Source organism: Vanacampus margaritifer, chromosome 15, assembly GCF_051991255.1.
Source record: "Vanacampus margaritifer isolate UIUO_Vmar chromosome 15, RoL_Vmar_1.0, whole genome shotgun sequence".
Lineage (NCBI taxonomy): Eukaryota > Metazoa > Chordata > Actinopteri > Syngnathiformes > Syngnathidae > Vanacampus > Vanacampus margaritifer.
In genome coordinates this window covers 19426336-19445612 of record NC_135446.1, presented here as the reverse complement: position 1 = coordinate 19445612, position 19277 = coordinate 19426336, and the positions used below count along the sequence as shown (strand labels likewise).

General features: G+C 43.8%; 1 protein-coding gene across 1 annotated transcript; it reads right to left on the bottom strand.

The window, feature by feature from the left end:
• Nucleotides 1–317: 317 nt before the first annotated feature.
• LOC144034603 (fatty acyl-CoA reductase 1) lies at nucleotides 318–18740 on the bottom strand. Its single transcript, XM_077543489.1, has 12 exons — nucleotides 18531–18740; nucleotides 13769–14020; nucleotides 8239–8414; nucleotides 7743–7922; nucleotides 6063–6240; nucleotides 4360–4404; nucleotides 4160–4278; nucleotides 4001–4068; nucleotides 2738–2909; nucleotides 2522–2651; nucleotides 2249–2376; nucleotides 318–1997 (listed from the first exon to the last, which is right to left on the bottom strand). The coding sequence occupies exons 1-12, from the start codon at nucleotides 18537–18539 to the stop codon at nucleotides 1835–1837; spliced, it is 1620 nt and encodes a 539-aa protein (XP_077399615.1). The 5' UTR covers nucleotides 18540–18740; the 3' UTR covers nucleotides 318–1834.
• Between the last annotated feature and the right edge of the window lie 537 nt (nucleotides 18741–19277).

Sequence of the window (19277 nt, the reverse complement as noted above, 5' to 3'; positions counted from 1 at the left end):
AAGTATGCAGCGTTTGTACAAAATGTAATTTATTAACCTGCAGCCTGTTATGATCAAATTACGCAATTTTTTTTTTTTTAAACAAGCTACATATATTATTTTACTAAATTATTGTAATTGTTTTTAATTAAGGAAAACATTAACAAAATATCCAGGAGCAGTAGCAAAGGACACTGGAGATTTTAAACATTTTAAAATTAATTAAAATACATTGTATTTATTGACTGCATTTATTAACGTGAATTATAGGAATTTATTAGGAAAACTTCCATCTGTAAAAAATATAATAAAAAAAAACCACACATAAAATACACTCATTGGCCACTTCACTAGGTACACCTGCACCTATTTATTAAAACCATACATATATAAACCTGCCATTAAAAAAAAATGACATTAAACCCACATAAGGCAGGTGTTCCTAATGTAGCGTCCGCCGGTACAAAAGTGGACTGCAACTTTGTGCACTCTCTTGTCTGATTTATTTCACACTTAATGAAGCATGGAACAACAGACGCTGGTGAATATGACATCTGATGATTTTCGATTAAGTCATTGGTCATGTTTGTGGTCATTGTCGTCAATAACAGTTGCTTGGCCTGCAGCGCGCCCCAGACGACATTTTGGCTCGTAATCCTCTTAAGAGGGCGCTCACATCACAACACAGAAACAGACTTTGCATACAATTTTTACTTTTGTCCCTTTGTTCCCTTCGTCTCCCGAACTCATCATGGCTCACCGCTGTTATGAGTCAACAACACTGTTTTAGTAAGACATGTTTAGAACATTTCTCAAATGATTTTTGGTATTTTATAAGAATAACTATTTACACATCTTTCAAATTGAGAACATGTACAAAGGGGAAACTCAAAAGAATGGCGGTAGGTCCTGTTTGAAAACGGGTTAAGTTTAAACATGTTTGAAGGTGTCCCTCAGAGATGCGTACTTAGCCCAGTTTGCTTTACTCATATGGAATCATTCTGTGAAGGTGTCTCTCATTGATGCACGCTTTGTCCCTTAAAATTTTCTCACACAAAACCATTCAAAAAGGTGTCCCTCAAGATGCATGCTGTGACCGTATTGCTATTCACCCGCAATGAGAATGTGCCGCAGAAATTTGTACTAGTCCCTCTTCAATTTTTTCCACATATGATTGACAATGGTGTTCCTCAGGGATGAGTACTTTTACCCTTCATATTTTTCCTATTTACTAGAGAAAGATGCATTAGCATACCACATTATATTAATTTCCCTTAAACGCAAATACATCCCCATATTAAGAAAGTCGATAATGAGACTTTGTAACGATCTGTGTGCTTTCTTGCAGGAAGTGTTGGGAAATGCTGGGCTCAAGAAATGAACCCTACTCTTTTTTTTTTTGTATATAACACACCACAGAGGTCTCCCGCGCTAAACTCAAGTACAAAGATGAAAAAGTAGTAAACTCAGTGTCAGTACAAAGAGAGCAAAAAGGGGGTGGAAAGATTGGCGGATCGTATTTTGGGGATGATGAAAAAAAAGTCAATTTTTCCGTGGTGTCATCTTGAAAAAAAGGCAGTAGGTACACGTTATAGAAGACCTGCAGATATCCACCAACACTCGGAAGTCCCACAAAAAAAAAAGTTCGACTCAACGTCGCGTTTCAAGTAACAGAAGCAGAAGGCAAGTATGCAGAGTGGCGGCGGCGAGGGAAAAGGCGTTCTGTTGCATATATTAAGAGAAGGAAAAACAAAAGAATCAATGACACTTTGTGGGCGCGGGTGGACGGGTTCTGAGGACGCTCGTGGCCGGCGCGCCCGTCTCGCCCCGTACGAGTCCAGGCCGGGAAGCGTCGTCAGTTGGTCAAGGTGCTGGATGCGCGGAAGTAGGACAGGAACTTGAAACACAGGCTGACCACAAAGTACCAGATGTTGCGAGCCATCTGCGAGCGGGCGATGAAGACCCTCCAGATGAAGACCACCAGTAGTATGTTGAAGGTGTAGCGAATGTTCCGCAATCTGCAAAACGGGAATTTTGTTGGCCAAGTTATCATACATACAATACTGATTAAAAATAATAATAATACAAAATATATGAATCTTTTTTAATGGATTCAACATACTGTATAAGATTTGATCAAATATTTGTCAGCAAAGTAGTAAGCGAAAGCGACCAGCAGAGGGTGCCACTAACTCAAAATTGCTGCTGCACATGTACAACACACCCTTACTGCACCTCTGCTACATTTTTTTCCCTCCGAGTCACTTACTTCCTCAGGTGCTGCCTGGCGGCGGGAATGTCAGACATGTCCTCGTTCAGGACGTACTTCTTGGTGCCGATGCAGTAGTTCTCGATGTACTCGGGCCAGTTGAGTTGGCGCACGTCAAAGTTGAACGTCTGAAAAAGACACACACAAAAAAAAGGCTTGAAAATGGTGGACTTCCAGCGTCTTATTTTGGTAGGGTTTCTTGAGACTTTTTTTGAATACGAGAATTCCGTTTCATCTCACTTCCTGTTTTGTTTTTTGTGTTGTGAACACTACCTTGCGGTCCTCCGGGCTCATCTGCGCCATCAGCATGCTGACATTCTCAGAGCTCCACTCCCAATCTTGGCTGCTGAAGTACTCCAACAGGCTGATGGCCTTGTGAAGCCGATTGAAGATGCGCATCATCCTGGTTGAGAAGACGAGAGACGGGATCAGAACCATTGACCCCCGCTCGATGCCTTAAGCGTCAGCTAGAACCTGGAGGCATCTTACTGCGGCTTCTGTCCGGTCAGGCGCAGTATGAAGTCATATAGCAGGGCGGGGAACTTGTGGCTGACGAGGATCCAGTACTGGTAGATGAGATAATTGGACGTGATGTTGGCGTTGGGCCGACGGAAGGCCTGCTCCAGGGGGTTCCTCTTGAAAGTCGACATCACGTGGTGCTCTGAGGAGGAACATCACAAAAAAAAAGAAAAAAAGAAAAAAAAAGGATGAGCATTTCCTAGCTGCCGGAGGAGTAGCCAGGCCCGCGGAGGAGCCACGTGACTGCCGGCCCGTTACATCACGGCACGCAACAGCGGGCCTCTGTTGCCATGGCAACAGATCAAGAGATGACCAGATGCGAGGGAACGACGGGCTGGAGGCCCTCCAAGATGCGCATGAAATAAATCTAACACAAGACAAGAGCACAATAGCCACAATGCTAGCTGCTCTTTCTCTCATGATGATGATGATGATGAGTGATGATGAGGCCTAATCCCGCTACCGGCCATCTGCTAGCAATTCCAGCGTGCTCGCTAATCTGACAGGAAGCAGAAAAAGATGGAGGCCTGCCTCCCCGCTGATACGATGTCAGCCGGATATCCTGCCCGCACGCTTGCTAATCTGACAGTCTAATGACATGACATCCAATAATACTCTGGTTAGCACATCCATGATATGGCACGTGGACCTTTTTGCGAGCACGTCATCCCATATTTATCGACACAGGGCATATTGTAAAGATATAGTTGGTTAAATTTGCTTACTAAAGTGCATATTCATGGTTCGGCATTCGCATATTTAACTATCCACAGATTTTTTATTTTTTTTTGCAGAAACACCTGCCTATTCATAATCCCCCCCCCCCATTTTTTTTTTATAGGAGATTTTCAGTTAATCACATATTTTTACTATTCACAATTGGGCTCCATCACCCTGTACATTTAATAAAAATTCACAACAAACCCCTTCTAATTCCTCAATTATCTTTTCGCATGTTTTGTAATAAAACAAAAATAAAGACATTCAAACAAAAACAAAACATACATACAGTATAAATATAAAAAAAATAAAAATGCACAATCATTGTTATCTTATTAGAGAAGCAGCATCATTTTTATTTGATATTCAAAACTAAATGAGCATCCTTTCAAATGCTCCCGATGCCCAGCAGGGGGCACAAAAATCCCACCTTTGCTTCACAATTCCCAAAGCCAGCTGGGACATTTTTGGGGAGCTAAAAATAGAATGCACCTGCACTTTTAAAATACGTACCTATCTCGCCCCAGTGGAACGGGTTGATGCCGCCGGTTGTGCAGTTGTACACCAGAGCTGTTTTAGGTCTGCGGCGGGGGGGAGAGTGCGGAAAGAGTGGTTATTATGATTTCCCGCACTTTGACGGGGTCTTTGAACGCATCGTGGACTGTAACCAACCTGTGCACGGCTGTGTACCAGCCTGCCGCCAGCGTGAGGTTGATGACCACGTCCACGGGGATCAGATCGGCCACGGCGTCGTTGTTGGCCCGCATGGTGCGCAGGATACCCTTGCCGGCCTGTCGCACACGTGACAAAAATATTTTTTGGAATGCGATGTGAGTGTGCGTATGTGGCGCGTTCAAGGCTGTCGTACTTACAGCGATAAAGACGCCGCTCGGCCCGTTGAAGTTGTCGATCCAACCCTGCGGAGAACACAGGAGCTCAATCAATGACGTTAGGAGAGAGACGTGCGTGCGTGTGTGTGTCCGCGTGCGTGATGGCGGTATCGCGTTACTTCCCGCGACGGGTGAAGCAGCCGCCGTGATTACCAATTAGACCCCATTAAAAATGCATCAAGAACTCCCAAGGCGGAGTCAGGCTTGTGTCGCGTCTAATAATGTGCGCAACGGGAAAGGAAGCAAGGCCGATGTGAACACGAGGTGACTGACAAATGATGGACAAGACTTATTTTTATCTCGCCTACTCTTTATGTCCACACTGACGCAGGTTTATGTTTAAAATGAATGATTTTTTTTTGTTTAATTGGTTCTTGGCTTAATTATAGAAAGCAGCAGGTAAACTATACAAAAGTTGCGTGATACATCATCTGATGAGCAGTTCAGAATCACTGAAAAAATGACATAAATTAGGGGTGTCAAAATTAATGTATTCATTTTGAGTTAATTTAAAGTTTCTTTAACGCTACTAAAAAAAAAAAAGACCGCCCCTTACTGGTGGAATTCCAGTCGCAACACGTCCACGCCAAAATGTAAAATTAATACATTTAATAATTATGCATATATTTGTGGAGACTGGGGTCAAGTTGTATTTGACAATTTAAAAAAGTTACTTCATGTTAAAGATTAGATAGCTCTTAATATGAAAAGAAAAATGCACTGAGCGGTTATCGTCTCACAAAAGCAATTATGCCATCTAGTGGCAGAAAAACAAACACAACACAAATCAATATCACAGTCGTTTTTTACAGTGCAGCACATCTTTTTAATTTTAACTCAATTTTATGAATTATTATGAAATTACTGTATCAATGACTAACACATGCAGCCATATTTCTATTAGTTCAACTTTCCCCCCCCACTTTTGTTGAGTAAGAAAACTGTACGTTGTATTGTACATTTACAACAGATATAAAATCTGTGATTAATCGTGAGTTAACTATTGAAGTCATGCGATTAAATATGATTAAAACTTTTAATTGCCTGACACCCCAATACAAATACTAAATGTATTAAATGTAGTTCGGTCAATATTGACTGTGACTGTTTTGCTCAGGCCAACCAATCAGAAGATGGAAAAATGCTAACATCAAACATATATAAACACTGCAATTTCCAGGTGCCGGAACTGTGGAGCACATAGCGAAGGCCATGGGGCAGATTAGATTGGCATGGCAGCATGATAAAAAAAATATCTCATGTTTAGACCATGATGGCGCCGATCATTTCCAAAACAACATTTTGTTTGCTTGGTCTACAAGCTTGGTAACAAAGGCGCAACGAAACTTGCTTTTAAAGCCTACACACCACTCAACTACCTTCGTCCGTTTTTGAAATTCTGTCGCAAGCGTAATCCCACCAGCAGACAGGCAGGAAAGCCTTGGCGACGAACGGAGAAGATGTCTGGACGGATGAAAGCAGCTTAAGCGTCTTCTCGGATGGCCTGCGAATGAACTCTCCCTGTCACAGTGGCGCCCTCGCCCGCTCTGCGGCCCGCATGTGCCGCAATTAAAGCCGTAATCCGGCGCCACTTAAAATAAAACCCGCCGGGGAGCCGCGCGGGATTACGAGATCGATATCCACACCGCTGAACGAGGCGGCGGCAGGTCACGCGAGGGGCTCACCGGGAAAGGCTCCTGCCAGCTGGCCCCAACGATGGAAGGCCGGATGATGCCGATGTTGAGCTTGTCCTGCTCCTGCTGGACCACGTACTCGGCCAGCGCTTTGGTGTACGTGTACGTGTTGGGCCGGATGCCGATGAGCCGCGGCGTGATGTCTTGCACGATGCTGTCGTCCAACCACCTGGAAACAAAAGCAAACGTGGGAGGAATTTTATTGATGGTTGCTGCATGAAGGCGCGGGAAGCTGCCAAATACATAATTACATGTGAAAAAAACTCATTTATTGTTTTAAAAATGCACAAAATTAATAAGTACAGAAAAGTTATTATGTAGCTGAAACATAAATATAATTTAATGCACAAAACATCCACATAATCCTTAATATCAATACTATTTATTTTGTTTATTTATTTAATTAACTCATTCACTGCCATTGACGGCTTTAGACGTCAAAAATTAATTTGAACTATTTTCCTTTAGTTTAACATTTTTGAAAACCTAGTAAAAAGTTGTTATTGTACATTTAGAACAGATATAAAATTAGTGATTAATCGTGAGTTAACTATTAAAGTAATGTGATTAATTAATAATCTCCTGACGACCTAATTTATAATAATCTTTTCTTTTCTTTTTTAAAATAATCTTTTCTTTTCGTTTTTAAAATAATATATATATTTTTAAAGACAAGGTTATTAAAATTAGGGCGTCAAGCGATTACATTTTTTTTATTGTAATTAATCGCATGACTTCAATAGTTAACTCATGATTAATCACAAATTTTATACCTGGTCTAAATGTACAATTTTTTTTTCTTACTCTTGTTAACAAAAGTGGAAAAAAATGTTAAACTAATAGAAATAATTAAAAGGAATTTTTCTCTATAGCCGTCAATGGCAGTGAATGAGTTAAATCTCGCCTAAATTACTTTTTTAAATGTCTTTAAAATTTGAAAAAAAAAAAGCCCAAACGCACAAATTTAATGAGGCCCAAAAATTATATTATTTAGGAGAGATTTAAAGTAGAATTAAATGTAAATTCAAGCGATAACATTTTAATATCAACCAAATTAATGACTATAAATAAGGTACAATTAAATGAAAAATGCACAAAATGAATAAGGCAAAAAAAAAAGTAAACGCCACCTAAAATATAAAGGTAAATAAAAACAAATCCACAGAATTAAATACATTGCCATTGAAATTTATAATTAAAAATATAGTAAAAAAAAAAAAAAGCCCAAAAAGTAAACATAACACCAAAAACTTAAAAGTGCAAAAAAAAATCCCTTAAATAAAAAATATAAAAAATTAAAAGGGATACTTGATTCATTGAGCCCTTTTCAGCATTAAAAAGTTAATATTTTGTCCAGAAACATCTTGACAACTTCATCATTGTTAATGTACAATTAATACCTTTAAAAACAATTTTTTCCACTGTCGACCGAAGATGACATCACCTGTGCTGAGGAAGTAGGTAACGATCAATCATGGCTCTTCGAATGAAAAATTATGAAGTTACCAAATTCTTTCTGTACAAAATATTAACTTTTTGCTACTGAAAATGGCTCAATTTAAATATATAAATATTTAAATATTTCACCTCTAAAAATCATAAAAAATAAAGTAAAATTAACAAAATGAAAAAAAAAACATCCCAAAAATGTTTCCTCCCACGCTCACTCACTCGAGGGACTCGATGAGCTTGCAGGGCTCGACGGGCGGCGGGTAGATGACCTCGTCGATGTACTTGCGGTTGCAGTTTGCATAAGCGGTGGAGATGTGGATGAAGGCCTCCAGGTGGCGCATGCGCCGGGCCAGGCCCAGGAGCTGTTGCGTGGCGATCACGTTGAGCTGCACGGCGAGTCTGTCGAAAGCAGTGTTGCCACAGTTACCTTGAAAAATAGACTTGCTTTACCGATTACTTGACTTTAAAAGTAGCTTAGTTACTTTACTCATTAGTGGATTTTAAAAGTAATCATTTGCTGACAACTGGTCGCCAGGAATGAGGTCTCCTCCTGTACTTCATAATTTGTTAATTATTAGTTTTGTTCCATATTACGGGACACTGTGACTCTACGACCTTTCATTCACCCTTCCTCCCTCATTGTCATCACTTCCTCTTCGATCAACCACTTCCTCTTTACTTGTACTACCCAACCCAAGTGATGTTGAATATTTACTTGAGCGGCTCGTCGAAGCGGATGGTGGCGGCGCAGTGGAAGACAATGTTGATGCAGGCGGCCAGCTTGTCGGCGTCCTCGGGGCTGATGGCCAGGCCCGGTTGCGTCAGCTCGCTGCTGACGGGTACGATCTTCCGGTGGAAATCCGGGTCGTCCTCCCGCACGCGGTCGAAAAGCTGCGACGGACGACAGACGGCTACGAGTGAGCATCATTTACATCCATCTTACTGCATAAACGGGCCTGCGGAAGGGCATGAATTAATGCTAGTTTTGACCAAAACGCCCAGCAGGTGGCAGCAGAGTATAAGAGATCAACCAGGGGCATGTTGCAACACGCTATTTTCCCCAAGTGTTTTGAACAAGTTTGTGAATAAGGAGGATGCAACTTAGCTAATGCTAATTGCTGCGAGCAGGTGGCAGCAGAGTATAAGAGATCAACCAGGGCCATGTTGCGACAAGCTATTTTCCACAATGCTTTGAATAAGTTTGTGAATAAGGATGAAACTTAGCTAATGCTAATTGCTGCGAGCAGGTGGCAGCAGAGTATAAGAGATCAACCAGGGCCATGTTGCAAAAAGTTCTTTTCCCCAGTGTTTTGAACAGGTTTGTGAATAATTATGAAACTTAGCTATATTTTAATGCTAATTGCTGCAACAAGGAAACATATACAAATATAAGTTTTTTTTTTCTGGTGAAAGAAGAGACTCTTATCTTTTTTTTGGTAGGTCCAATGTTTTTATAGCAATAGAACACAATATTATGTGGGCCTTGCAAAATCTGTCAAAATCCAGTAAAACAGCCGGGAGCGAAGAGGGTTGCTTCAGTTAAAATGGCTGAGAGTGAATGAGAGAAATTTAATGGAGCCAGGTTCCACAGGCTGCGAATGTTAGCGTCTTGGCACCCTGGCGACAATTGGGACTCAAATGGAGACTAATAAAGGACGATTGCAACTATTATGGCAAAACATACAGAACAAATTGGTGAAATGGAGTGAGGTTCCCCAATGCTAGAAAAATTTGCTCTGTTGTATCCTCGTGAGAATTGAACTCAAAATTGTAGATACAAGTCCATTGCAACTATGATGGTAAAAATCACAGCAGTTATAGAACAAATAGGTGTAATAAAATGAGGTTACAAAGGCTGACAGAATTCGCCCTGCCTGTGTTCCATCAAGAAGTAAAGACAAAAGATGTCTAATTAAATTAAATTATTCTTACTGCAGTAATGGAGTGAGGTTCCAAACGTCAGAAGTTAGCGTACCTGTACTACCGCACCTTTTGATCAACAGTCACACACAAGCCTCACACAATGCTCAAAATTTCTCAGTGAGTCAATCTGCCGGATGACGTTCAATTCCAGTAGGTTTGTGCTTTTGATTGTGACCAAATGGAGCTATTATACGTCGAGTGGGTATTGCCAACCTGAGTCAGCGTTCAGACGAATGCTGGTAAGCACCGTGGTTCCCGGATGACTGGCACAGGTGAGTCAGCCTTCCTTTCACCAAAGTGCGTCCCCACAAAGAGAGGCCTTTTGAGGGTTTGGATCCTTCAAAAGTCACATGATGAGTTCTGTAGTTAACGGCGGCTAATGCTAATCGGCATCGAAACTTCCCGTCAGCAAAGCGCGTGGATTATTTCCAGCGGGACAAGCACACCTGTGTACGCTTCTGTCGTCTGACCGCGGGGCGGCATTCCGACACGCGGCGAGGGATTAAGTGAACCCTGCGTGCACACAATCCCGCCTCCGCCGGAGAAATGCATTTTGTGAACACAGCGGGCGGAGACGGTTGCCGAGGGTGACGTGAAGCAGTCGGATGCTTTCCCGCTGCTGCAGCAGCACAAGAAGGTGGAGAAGAAAAAAGGATGCTTATGAAACGCCGCCTCCCCGACAGCTGTTTGCACGCCGCATCCATCTCCCGCTGCGCCGTAGTAAGGCCATCGGCTGGAAACGCAGCCGGACAGAGTGGTGGTGGTGGTGGTGGGGGGGGGGGGGTTGTCAGCACTAAGCGTTATGCAATGCTAACGTTACGAGCAAGCAGCTGGCACTGAGCAGGCATGTCGTGTTAAAACGCCAGACCGCGATTTGCGGTAAGGGGAGTCGCCCGCAAAGATGGCGGCCGGGTTATCGGGGTCACGCAGGGAGGGGGATGACGGCGGGGGCTTCAACGACGGCCTTTGTGCGAGAAGGGCGACGCTGTGGGACTGTCAACGGGCTCTTTGGTGCCAGTCGCTGACAAACAATAGCGCCACACAGTCGCCCCTGCAGTCATGTGCTCGCTCGCGGGCCTTCGACAAGGTCGGTGCATGTAGACCCGGGTTCGATCGAACCCCAGGAGTTTGGCGAGAGGTCAAGACACCCGACTCAAAAGATTTGTCACGATATGCCCCGTTACGTCATTGGTTGCAGGTGATCACGTTACATATGTGCCCTCAGTAGTCGACTTGTGGTTGTTGTGATGGTACATCGTGTGATTTCTATATTATTGGAATTCCTTCATACTACGTCGAGAGAAAAAAGAAAAAGAAAAGTGGTTGGATATAGACATTTCTGAAGAAGAACCATTTGTTATTTCCGTGTACCGGGCATTTTTTGGCATTACATTATGGGTGGGAATCTTTGACGATTCAATTCGATTCTGATTTTTGGGTCTGCGGTTCGATTCAGAATCAATTTCTCATTCTGAACGATTTGATTGACAATGATTTCTGCTTCAATTTATTGATGTGCAAAGAATCGTCATGATCTACTCCCGTCTGACTCGCTAATGCTAATTAGCGCGCTACTCGCGGCACTTTTATCACTCAAAAGAACGACTATTCACACAAAACGCTTCAGGAATGTTTACAGAGAAGCATCTTAACATTACTCACCGGCATATGCTCTTCCTACGCTAAAAAAAGAAAAAAAAAGACTTTTACTGACATAACTGAATCATGACTTTTTTCCTTCTACTCTCTAATGTGGCTACAAATTAACAGTGTATCAGAACGTGCGGAACCACACCCCAAGTGGTCAAATCGTGTACAACATGAACAGCGCTCCCAATAAAGGCACACACAAACAAGGGCAAGGGAATGTAAGCTAATTTAAAGATAATCGATTTGGCGACATTTAAAATCGATTCTGAACCATACTCAATGAGAAATCGTGACTCTTATGAGAATCGATTTTTTTGGCACACCCCAACATTACATAACTCTCTCGTCATCCTACTCTTAAGTATGGAAGGCGGTCGGGGTTAAGTGGCCATCGCTTATCACGTCCAACCTCTCAGTCAAAAATGTTTGACTTAGACAATACAAGCACTCAAAGGTCGACGTCTTGACAGCCCCGGTGAATTACGAGGTGAGCACACAGAACGGGTTTGTCCTCCAGCAGGTTTCAGTCTCTTTGTCCTGACTGACGGCGCCAAAGAATCAGCTCAGCGTGTCACACGAGTTGTTATAGGAAAACCGCCTCAAGATGGCCTTTGGACGTTCCTCTCTCGTTTAGAGACGCGCAAATAACGCAGTTTCTTGAAATGCCGGTGGGATCTCATTCCAGCCTGACGTTCCACGCTGATCTCTTAGAGAGGTAGCGCAAGGTGTGAGAGTCATCCTAACAATTAACCTGAAATAACCTCATATGGGTGCGGAGAATAACCTCATATAGGTGCGGAGAGCGGGAACAATTGTGTCCGAAGCTTAACAGCTCCACCAGCGACACGCAGTGTGCCAATTTGTTTCCGAAACTAGAGATAATGTGCGGCCTAATTACACAGACTCGCACCCGGCTCCCCTTTGACCGTCTCCCCAGGGAGGAACTACTCTCTCGTCACATGCAACAGGATCCGCATCAGGTGCGGCCCGACGGCGCCGGCATCCGCTCCCCGACCTTTTTGCGGGCGTGTGACGTGGCTTGCATCTCCACTGAGTCTCCGTGTTCTGATGTTGTCACGCCGCTAGCGCAGACAAATGCATTATTTAATGGCCGCTATCTCGCCAACCTCTTCAGGAACACAAAATGTTCGTCGGCGGCAGGACGAAGATGATCTGCCAAATACCCGCTAAATTCTACTGCCAACGCGGCAGCAGCACAGAGCCTCCGGTATGCGGCGGGCGGCAGGATGGCATTCCGCAAAGCAAAGCGACGCCTCCGTCAGGCGCCTGACAGGACGAGCTAGCGAGGGCCCACGGGCGGCACGCTACGGAAACAATGGCATTCAGATCGGGCCGTTACTTTCCAGTGTCGCTTGGAATGCGCCGCCGCACGGGATCTGTGGCGGTTACCTAGCAACAGCTGCAAAGGCGGGATACTATACATCGAAGGACGGCAGGTTAACAAGTCCCTGGTAATAACGATGGCGGGCCCAACTTGCCCGACGTCATTCCTGGACTTTGATGAGTCGCGCTTTGCCGCCCCGCCCACTCCTCGACTGCCTGACCACCTGTTTGTCCTTGTTCTCCCGGAACAGACTTTTAGTCACCACAGCAACGGCTGATGATTATACATGACAGACACTTTTTTTCTGATCGCTTCCCCAGCTATGAACGACATGTTTTGCAACAGTTCGGTCCCGTTGTTGTTTTCAAGATGTTTTGAATGAAGATTTGACTCAAACAGCAGTGTTAGTATTTTTTTAGTCTTACTCTTTACATTAGGAAACATACAATTGTACTTTGTTCTCCTTACGTCAAAAATAATTTGTACGTTTTTAAACATATGACATGTCATAGAAAAGACTTAGAGGCATAAAGGAGTTGAATCAATGCTTTTTTTCTATGTTCAGAGCTGGACTGGCCCAAAAAAAAGAATAAAAAAAAGCGGCCCTGGCATTTTGGAAAATAATAAATGAAAAGCACTGCATCTGCCCCAAAAGACGCCAGCCCACCGGGCATCTGCCCTGAATGCCAGATGGCCAGTCCATCTATATTACTTTTACTTAACGGGGAAGTCAAACCCCCCCCCCCAATTTTTTTTTTAATGATAATATGTTCTACACAGCCCCTAAATGCAATATTCTGGTGAATATTGTGGCAGCGGAATATGAGTTAAGCAGCAAAATCCAACAGATTTGATCGATATCAGAAAGCGGCCATTTTGCCACTTGCTGTCGACTGAAGATGACGTCACAGTTGCTCAGGTCTCAAGTAACAACCAATCACAGCTCAGCTTTAGAAAACAGGTGAGCTGTGATTGGTGGTCGCCTGAGCACCTGTGACGTCATCTTCAGTCGACAGCAAGTGGCAAAATGGCCGCCCCCTGAGAAGGATAAAAAAAACGGCTAGATTTTGCTTCATAACTCATATTGCACAATGTTTCATGTTTTGACGAGTGAGGTCACATATAACATTATTGTCAAGTCATGTTTAAGGTTGACTTCCACTTTAAATCCACAGTTCTAGAGACAAATGTCCCAAAGCCTGTTAAACCAGATGAGGGTGGCGAGCAGTCGCCACCTAGCCTGCGCTCCGTCAACTTTTCCATTCAGTCAGCGTCAAGGCGTCAAAGTATTTTTGGACCGACGGCGGGCTCAACTTTTCAACCTCACCTTGCACTTCATCATGTCGTCCACCCTCTCCTGCATGGACTGGCCGGCTTTGGGTCGCACCAGCAGGAAGAGCGCTCGCACCCCCGGGCAGCAGCGAAGCAGCTTCTCCACCAGAACCTTGCCCATGAAGCCGGTGGCCCCCGTGATCAGCACGTTCTTGCCGACGTAGTATTCGGCCACGGACGCCATGTCCGACAGTCTGCTCCGAGCGTCTGCTTGCTCCCCGATGAGGTTCCGGTTTTCACAACGATTCTGAAGATCACAGGAACAATCCCAGAATATTTAACAACGGCGATGCCAACCAAATAACCAAATATTCCGCAAATCCTGCCACTTGTTCTTTACGACCCGTTTTAAGCGAGGGCGGCGCCCGTTGGGCTCGCAATGCAAATATGGATAACGGCGGACTCGTTTAGCCTCAGGTGCCTGGCGGAACCCGACCCAGTTGTGCCTCTCTCCGTCGTCTCCCGGTGACACGCGATGCACTCCAGCCCCGCCCTCTCGTTTAATTAGATCATATCCCGCTCAGTAATGGAGCGTTTTTATTTGGGCCGACTCGATACGATAAATCAGGCGGCCAGTTCCTCTGGGACCAACGACGCCTCTTAAGCGATCCAGCCGGGCCGTAGCCACAAGCTGGGGTCAATAACATGAACCTTAAACGCAGATTCCATAAAAAGTCCATAAAATCGGACTTTATGGCGGGTTTGTTTCCGCATCATCTGATTTTCCTTCAAACAGTAACAGACGTTTGGCACATCTTGCTTGAACAAATCTTTCGAGGGATCGCGAATAATTCATGCTTTTGCTGTCCCTGTTTTTATCTGCCCGAGTGTTTTTACATTTTTCCAAGGGCGGCCTGACATCGGCACGTTTGTCAAATCTTGTTTGGTATGTGGTATCTGCCGCCGCCCCCTCGCACAGATTCCCGGCAGGTTGGCCCGAACGCTCGACGCGGGAACAAGCGCCGCCCACAGAACTAACAAGGCTGTTTGCTTGCTTGCTTGTCGCCTGCTGTATTAAATTACAACACCTCTTTGAAAGGCTGTTTGATTGAGCCTCCGCTGAAACTTGCACACATCTAAATAAAAATCCAGACGGTCTAAAGCAGTGGTCCCCAACCACCGGACCTGTACCGGGCTGTGGGCACCTTTGGACCGGGCCGCGGCGGGCCACACAGTTGAAAGAATAAAAAAAAAAAATACTGTACTTCCGGTTAATTGATTAGCTGAGGCTTAAAAATATTTTATTTTGAAAAGTGACCAGATTCTCTCTGTTTACGACGGACTCTTGACACATGTCAAGATGCTAATTATCTCGGTCGCGTTTTGTTACCCTTGTTATGGTAGTGGACTTGCGTTTGTTGTCGTAGCCTTTTATTAATCAGCCGACGAACAGCCAAGCAAACCCTCCAACCCACTGGGTTGCCGGTCCGCCAAAGTTGTGGACATATATGAACCGCTCCGTGGTGGAGACCACTGGTCTAAAGCACAATCCAGGAGTGTTTCGAGTTTTGACTTCAAGGCGCCAACTGAACAGTGAGAGTTCGAGTACTTTTGCAACCTAAGGTCATGCATTGATGCCTCGGGCCCTCCCATTAGCGGGTCAGCCCGGCGGGGCCGTGCGTGTGGGGGGGCGGGGGGGGCTACGGCCGAGCTCGACAGATGCACTCAAGCTGAGAGCATTACGGACGGACAAAAGCCGGCGAGAGTGGTGGCGGACAGGGGGGGGGGAATGGAAGGCTCGCACGATCGCGTTAGTACGCTTGAAAGCCGGCGGCGGCGAGATTGAAGGGAAGTCACTTCTATAACGGGGGGGGCTTGAAAAGAGTCAGACAAATGCTAAGTCAAGATGACAGCAATGAGTATGACGTGCATGTCCAAAAGAAAAACGGATTGCTTTTAGTGACGGATGGGCCTTGTAATATAATTAGCTAGGAGGCATGGGAGGCAAAATGCCGCGCACTGCCTGGCTGTGACCAACAGACGTGCTGTCAACGGGTTTGAGGCCAAAAGAAGGACAACAGGGTGCAAGGTATTCAATGAAACAAAGGTCCAAATCTCGTCATTAACTGCCATAAATTCATAAAAAAAAAAAAAAAAGATTATTAAAAATTAGGGGCAAGAGGTGATTAAATGTTTTTAATTGTAATTAATCACACATTTTATATGTTCTAAATGTACAATAAAAAAAATATAGGTTTTCATACTCTTGTTAACAAAAGTGGAAAAAAATGTTAAACTAATAGAAATAGTTCAAATGAATTTTTGACGTTTATAGCCGTCAATGGCTGTGAATGAATAAAAAAAGAAAGAAAGAAAATATTATTAAAAATTCGGGGTGTCAGGCGATTTAAGTTTTTAATCGTAATTAATCACATGACTTCACTGGTTAACTCGCGATTAATCACAAATAATTTTATGAACAAAACTAAATGTACAATAAAAAAATCTAGATTTTCAACAAAAGTGGAAAAAAAATTAAATACAAATAGTTAAATAAATTTTTGACATTTATAGCCGTCGATGGCAGTGACAGTTAAAAAAAATGCACAAAAAATAAATAAAAGCTACATTTTTCGTGATAAAATTTTAGGACCACCTTTTGTTTTTAAAGGACCAATTACATGTTATAATAAAATTAAGTCCAGCTATGTCTCCATTTTGTTTTTGCTCTCAATTTTGGAAAAAAATGAAATATGAAAAATCTGATTAAAAATACAAAAAAATCTGACGTGTAATTTTTTTTGTGCTATAATTTAAAAATATATATACATATATTTTATGCTTTGATTTTGAAGAATTGATGAAAATTGTCTTAGCCCACTTTCTTTTTGACATCTTAATTCAAGTATTTTTTAGGGACATTTTTGTTAACTATTCAAATCAACTGTATTCTTTCTAGTACTTAAAAACACCTGCTGCTGTAACAATGTGCTGTACATAATAAAACCTAATAAAAATAAAATCAATTTAGTTTTCTAAATAAATATATGCTTCTTTAAAAACAAACTATTATAGTAGTTATTCAAATGTTAATCCTGAGTCATCAAAATGTCTGAGAGTTGACTCCGGAAAGCGGCTCATGTTAACAACACGGCAGCGTGCATGGCGGACATCTTGCCGGCACGGCTGTAATTACACCTGCCGTCGGGCCAGGACTGAGAAATCCACACTGGCCCGCTGGGGCCAAAAGGTCTCGAAGGAGAATCTGATGTTTAATTTCCTAAAAGGATGTTGCGGTTGGTGATCACTGTCGTTTTCTTCTGCTTCACTTTGGTGTACTTTTTTGCTGAAATGTGGAAAATTGCAGTACTGTCGGGATATTCATGACATTGTCTCTAAGTACAGTATTGTCAGATCATCTTGCATGTGGTAAATCTCCACCCGATAATCCTTTTGAAAGGCTCATCATGTTCTACGATAGGTGATGCTGATCCCTTGATCCCTATGTTGCTTTTGTGTTAATTCATTTACAGTCAGGTTAAAGATTGTCAAAGCGACTCAACCCTTTGACATCATCATCTGCTGCCAGTACATTTCCAAAAAAAACGCCCTTCTTAGGGTACAAACACGACTTTAGCGGCTTGGCCAAGACTTCACATGCTATAATTAGCAGAGTAGGCGACTCATGTCTATACATTAGCACGGTTCAAACTCAGGTTCACGTACAGGACTGGATGACAGCCAGTGAGTGATGATCATTGGTCCCATCGGGCCTCTCCATCACTGGCTGGTGGCACGTTATTAACGCCACGCCCTTCTACGTCGGGGTTCAATGTCGTGCCACCCGTGTAGTGCCCCTCTCTGGTTATTAAAAGCACACATGCGTTCTGGGGAGGCGGTGCAAGGTGACCGACGGGAATTTGCCACATGGGAAGAATTCTACTCCTGTTTCAAAGTCTTCCCCAAATATCTTAAAAAATACAAAGTAATTCGAGCAACACGCATAACAGATGTTACATAATCATTTAAACATAAGCAACGTCCCATCATGATTTTTAGTTGTCATTTAGCCCAAATAATCCCATTCAAACTCATAAAGGCAGACGTGGTAAACAACGCGAACTTCCGGTTTGTTCAGAGAATACGAGCGCCGAGGAAATAAAAACCGAAAGAATGCTTAACCTGCATTATTATGTTAATTATTCTCATATTATGATTTGTAGTCGTAGTTCCAGCCAAACTAATAATTATGGACGTAGCAGCTTTCAAAGTGGCGGTGCGACTTTGACAGGAAATGACAAAGCGGCTCGCTGGCTAACTTCAGTTTCAAACGAGAACTGAGACTCAACTTGAAGACGCGAGCGTAAAAATAAAACATGAAAAACTTTAAATGATACTGCAGTGTTAACCAGGTTGTGGATGTTTCATTGTGGAGGCCAACCTCATCGCTTCCGGTGTGCTCGTAGCTAACGACTGCGAGCTAACCCCCGGCGGCTGGCTGCTTCTCGAGTCACCCGCCGCTCAGCCATCAAAAGCGGATACGTACGCTCCACGTCCGCCCCTCTCTCCTCCGGCCCTCCGTGGTACCCACACCACTCGTAAAAGCCGTTAAAACGACGCAGGGTGTTAAAAAGTAGCATTTTAAAGGCATATATTAGTCCCACGAGGGGCGTGGGTGCCACACAGCCGACAAAAACCGAAGATGCTCCGAGGTGGGGTGGCGACGAGCCTCGGATCGCCGCCGCTCCCCCGCCTCGACACTCGACACACGAGCCGCCGTTCGCCGCGGAAAATCGGCAGCCGAAACGGCTTCTTACCGTAGCCATGAGCGGCGAGCTGTCTTGCGTCCTCTCGCGCCTGTCAAAAGAGGCAGTGCGGTGCGGCAGCTGCGGTCTCTGCCTCCTCCCACCGGCCGCCCCCCTCGACCAACTCGGATGCTCCCACAACCGTCGCGGAGGAAGAAAAAAAAAACAAAAACCTCAGCCCAGCCCCGACAAATGTGGTGTCCGCCCGCCCAGCTCAACGCTGAATGCGCGGGTACAGTACGTGTCACCCCACCCGTGGCCCCGCCCCTTGCCTCTTGTCTGTTTGGCTGACGCGACCAAATGTCGTACACATTTCCACCAAGTCTCGGTGAGGACACGGGAGGCGTTCCTTGGAAGATAGAAAACCACAATTACCTGTGGTAATATGCTATTGTAGTTCACTGTGGTTAATTCGGCGTGTGCCAAAAACAAAATTGAGCCACGTAAATTATACTACACCATTTTATTTTGGGTTTTAAGAATAAACACTTGGATTTTAAAGGTCAGATGAATTAGATTAAATTGGATTATATATTAATAGTCAGTATAATAGTCAGACGTTTTGAGAAAAGGGATGCAGTGGGTGCCAGCCGATTTAAGCATTTTGACTGATCTTTCAAGGTCCACAGAAAATTATGTGTTTGGACTATGGAAACACACATACGACCAAATGAAAGATTGGACTCTCATCTTTCATCAGAAAAAAAGTTTTGTTTCTACCTTATTCCGTTTTTCAGTAATCAACAATAGAAAATGGTT